At 42.5% G+C, this 4,903-nt stretch overlaps 1 protein-coding gene across 1 annotated transcript; it reads right to left on the bottom strand.

Annotated features, from left to right (window-relative positions):
• Positions 1-3,764: 3,764 nt before the first annotated feature.
• LOC114553006 (putative gustatory receptor clone PTE03) lies at positions 3,765-4,685 on the bottom strand. Its single transcript, XM_028574097.1, has one exon. It carries the CDS (start codon positions 4,683-4,685, stop codon positions 3,765-3,767), a length of 921 nt encoding a protein of 306 aa, XP_028429898.1.
• Between the last annotated feature and the right edge of the window lie 218 nt (positions 4,686-4,903).

The raw sequence follows: 4,903 nt of genomic DNA, 5'->3' as shown, positions 1-4,903 counted from the left end.
AGAGTCAACAGCTTGCGTGATAGGCGGCTCACAGGACAACAGCTTCAAGCACAGCTTAATAGTGGTCGTAGTAAGCAAGTCTCAGTTTCAACTGTAAAGAGAAGACTTTGAGTTGCAGGTTTGATAGGTCCAGTTGCAGCAAGAAAGCCATTGCTAAGACATCAGAATAAGACAAAGAGGCTTGCCTGGGCCAAGAAACATCGCCAGTGGACCACTGAAGACTGGAAGAAGGTGTTATGGACTGATGAATCAAAATTTGAAATCTTCGGTTCATCACGCAGGATTTTTGTTGGTCAGGGGTTCATCCTACAGCAAGTAGTGACCCAAAACATAAGTCCTAGGTATGCCAGAACTACCTTAGCAAAAAAAGAACAAAATGGTAAGCTTAAAAACATGGAGTGGCCAGCACAGTCACCAGACTTAAACCCAATTGAGCTGGTTTGGGATGAACTGGACAGAAAAGTGAAAGCAAAGCAACCAACAAGTGCCACACATTTATGGGAACTTCTGCAACAGGGAGCTGAGTGAATTTTTTTTATGTACGATTCACGCATGCACAATGTGTGATGTGGGCCTCGGGGCACTCTGCAGTTTGGGGTTTTAGGAATCGATGCAGCAGTGACATTGTGGAAGGCTAGCAGAAACAAAGCTCCTTGAGCAGAAATGGATAAAGAAAAGGCTCTTTTGAATGGCAAGTTGAGTTTGAGTTAGGGATACACCGATACCAATATTGGTTATCGGTTCTGATGCTGTGCGCATGATATCATGCTGTTATCATAAAATTACTCCGACACTACCAGACCCGATACCACCTTATAGCAACATGACATTTTCTTCTCAGTGTATCAGGTATAGGCGGCGGAAGAGGAGCAATCATTGCCAGCCTTTTGGCTGTAAAATTAACAGCGGCCCTTACCCAATACCACGGGTAAGTCTAGAGGGGGGGACCGGGGTGGCAACCGCCCCACCTGAAATACAATTGGCTCCCCCTGGTGCCCCCCACAGCTCCACCCAATCCATGGGGCTAGAGTGCTGTCAATCTGACAAATGTGATTTCCATTGGAGATACTGTCACTTTGCCTGTCCTGCCAATTGCTGCCTTTCCATTTGTTTAATGGATATCTACTTTAAACAAACATTTAATGGCAACTGTGTACTTTGTTAAAATGTTGAGGCCGGTTTAAAAATAGAAACATATTGAACTCTCTGGCGAGCACTTGTTGCTGTAAGAAATAAACTGTCTAATGCACTTTATTTCTGTTCTGTTTCCTATTATCTGAAAACTGTGGACAGCAAGGTTTTCTTTGTTGAAGTTTATTGTGTCTGTATTGCACTTTATTTTATTTTTTTTCCCATAACCACTTCCCATGTCACATAACCTATTATTGCTATTATTGTTTCCATGACTATTCAAATGTTTGCCATTAGAGCACATAGAAAATATGTATTGTATTTGGACACACATTTTGTTGACATAAAAACAATTGAAATTAATAATGAATGTGATGTGTTTTATTTAGCAAAATGACATTGTGTTGTTCTATCATATCCAATATTACCTAAATTTCCAAGCAGATTTTCTGTGCTGTATTTTGACGAAATCCACTGGGCCCCCCCTGACATATTTTAGAGAAATACCCGTGAGCTAAAACAGTCAGATAACCAACTGCTCTGAACGCTGTTTCAACAAGATTTTCTACTCTCAGCTAAGTGTTATGCAACTCTAAGCTGGTCTTCTATGATTGGTCATCTGCTCCAGGTAGGCAGGACTGGAGTGTTTTTTTTAAGCTACTGCAGTGTTAACATTGTTGCATGTAGCTACTTGCTAACAGCAGTAAAATACGTCATCTTGGCTACCAGTGTTGTTCCATTCTACCCAATTCTGGGTCATGTTACTCCTGAAACATTACCAGTTATGTAGTATTTGGTTTAAAAGCCTTTATCTGTGAGACAATGTTGGTCATTTCTCCCCAATTTCGGGTCACTTTACTGCTGGAACATGTCCGGTTGTGTATTATTTGGTTAGGAAGCCTTTATTGGTGATTGTTCATGGTACAAAGTCCTGCTATATGCGCTGTAGCAGTCAGGCTCTGGAATGCAACAACAGTGGAGGGCGCTGAGACTTAAGTAAGTTAGTTAGTTATATTTTATTTCTTTGTCATGCCAAACATCTTGGCCCATCCCACATGGGATTACAAGACACCACAAATTCACTTATTCAACAAACATCTTCCCGTTGCATATACAAATCCTTCGAACAAATACATGAATACAAATATATAGACAAACACATACATACATGTATATACACGTACACACATACCACACACAAACAACTAGTTCTCATCTACACTCGATAAAGAGCTTTTTTCCTCTTCTCCCAGGCTTTATCTAAATAATTAGCCAATTTATTTGTTTGGTTTTGTGAACAGCCATCTCAATCTTTGAGCATCATCCATATTTACCAAATCAATCTCTGCTTTCATCCTACAAAAGAAAAACTCACGCTGCTCACGATAAAAAGGACAATAGAAAACAAAATGGAACTCATTTTCTACATCATTCAAACAGCACATAGGACAAATACGTTTTTCCTCTTCTACATTAACACATCGTCCTGTTTCAATAGTCAAAGGCAAAACACCAGATCTCACTTGAGCGCATAAGGATCTTTGCCTTTTTGACAAATTATATACAACATAATTCTCAGTGCCATATTCTGGTTTTATCATTACAAATATACGCAATTTTGGCTTAGCCCATATATCATCAGCCCACTGCTTTTTGTCTTTAGCAAACACAGATTCTTTAAACAAACTGATATTCAGCTTTTCTTTATTAAGAAACAAATCCCCAAAACCATAATTACAAAACAAAAAGTGATGGTTCAGAGTAATTTCATCCTAGGCTGCTTTGCACCTTGACCTCGAGCCAAACAATCCCCCATAAGCTTTTTTCTCCATGTTATAACGTTGGTCAAGTTAGCGTTATCAGCTGAATAGCTTAGTGCAGGCGCAAATGGATCCACGTTTGTATCTCGTAAATTACCCCACTAATAATGCCCGGAATGATACCAAACTTCTACAGTAGTACAAATAGTTTCTGTACTTATAAAACGAGGCATTAGACAGTTTGTAACTACACCAGAAGTATATTTAAATAACACTTGGCTGATGGATACACCTCTCTGCTGCTACCGTACTATCGTGTGAAATCACGCACAGAGCACAACATCTATTTCCGGAAGAGACTACTGGTAAAGAAGAATAAAGAGACAAAGGAACAGCAGAAGCAGCTACTGCAGCGTGAGGCGATAGTACAAGATGCCACACAGTTGTATATATCCCGGCTGCGGTTTAAAAGCAATGTCGCGCGATAGCAGCTGAGGAGTATCCATCAGGCAAGTGTTATTTAAATATACTTTTGGTGTAGTTACAAACTTTCTAATGCCTCGTTTTATAAGTGCAGAAATGATTTGTACTGCTGTAGAAGTTTGGTATCATTCCGGGCATTATTAGTGGGGTAAATTACGAGATACAAAGGTGGATCCATTAGCGCCTGCACTAAGCTAACCAGCTGATCACGCTAACTCGACCAACGTTATAACAAGGGAAAAAAGCTTCTGGGGGTTGTTTGGCTAGAGGTCAAGGTGCAAAGCAGCCTAGGGTAAACTTACTGTGAACCATCACTTTAAGCGAGCAGTACACCCACCGTTCCCGACGTATTGCGTGCCAATGTAATTTAGTTTTTCATGAATGTTGGTTTTAGATCCCTGGTTTGTGGGAGAAGTTGAGGATGATCCTGGCCCTGATCTGATGCAGGTTGATGCCGTAGATGATGGGGTTGATGAGGGGCGGGACTACCAGCAACTCTGCAGCCAGCAGGTTCTGCAGCACCTGTAGCGTGCCGCCGCCATAGCGAGAGTAGATGGAATCAAACACCTGCGAGCTGACGAAGATAAGCAGCGTGGTGAGGTGCGGCACACAAGTCTGTATGAACTTCCTGCGGTTGGACGCCAACCTGAGCGAGGCTCCGACCAGGTGGGTGTAGGACACCAGGATGAGTCCGGCCTGCGAAGTGTGCGTAAAAAGTAGCACAAAGCCGTAGATGTTGTTGCCGGTTGTGTCTGAGCAAGACAGCTTCACCACCTCCCAGTTGGTGCAGAAGATCTTGTTGATGTGGCGCCTACACAGCGGCAATCTGGCGGTCAGTATGACGCCAATAATCGTCTCCAGCAGCGAGAAGCACCAGGTGAGCAGCAGCAGCAGCGCCACCCTCTGCACCGGCATCAGCATCGGGTACTGCAGCGGCTTACAGATGGCCAAGTAGCGGTCGTACGCCATGACGGTCAGACTGGTGAACTCACAGAAAACGTAACAATAAACCACAAATATCTGAGTCAAACAGCCGGCATACGTGATGACGTTAGAGTCTGACAAAAGGCCGTGAAGCAGCTTTGGGTAGAAACTCGACGCTCCGCAGATACCGTTAAAACACAGGCTGCACAGGAAGATGTAGATCGGCTCATGGAGCGTTCTCTCCAGGCAGACGGTGACGATGAGCGTCAGGTTGACGAAGATGGTGAAGAGGTACGACATCAGGGCGAAGACGAAGTACATCTGACGGTTTGTCAGAGAGTCATTCAGACCCTGAAGCACAAACACCACCTCAGAGTTATTCTCCATCACAACTGCTGATCACAAAACAACACAAATTGTGCTGGATAGCACTATTGAGTTCTCAAATTGTTTCAATTCCTATTCACAAGGTTCTGATTACATTTCTGTTTCAGTTTAAATTATAATAGGGGAATTTCAGTTACAATACCAGTTTATCTTGGACATAAAAGAGATTCTCACAGACTTGTAAACTGTTTAAGCGAGAAGCAACCTTCAGATATTTG

Source organism: Perca flavescens, chromosome 3, assembly GCF_004354835.1.
Source record: "Perca flavescens isolate YP-PL-M2 chromosome 3, PFLA_1.0, whole genome shotgun sequence".
NCBI classification, from domain to species: Eukaryota; Metazoa; Chordata; class Actinopteri; order Perciformes; family Percidae; genus Perca; species Perca flavescens.
This window is presented reverse-complemented; position numbering and strand designations above follow the sequence as displayed.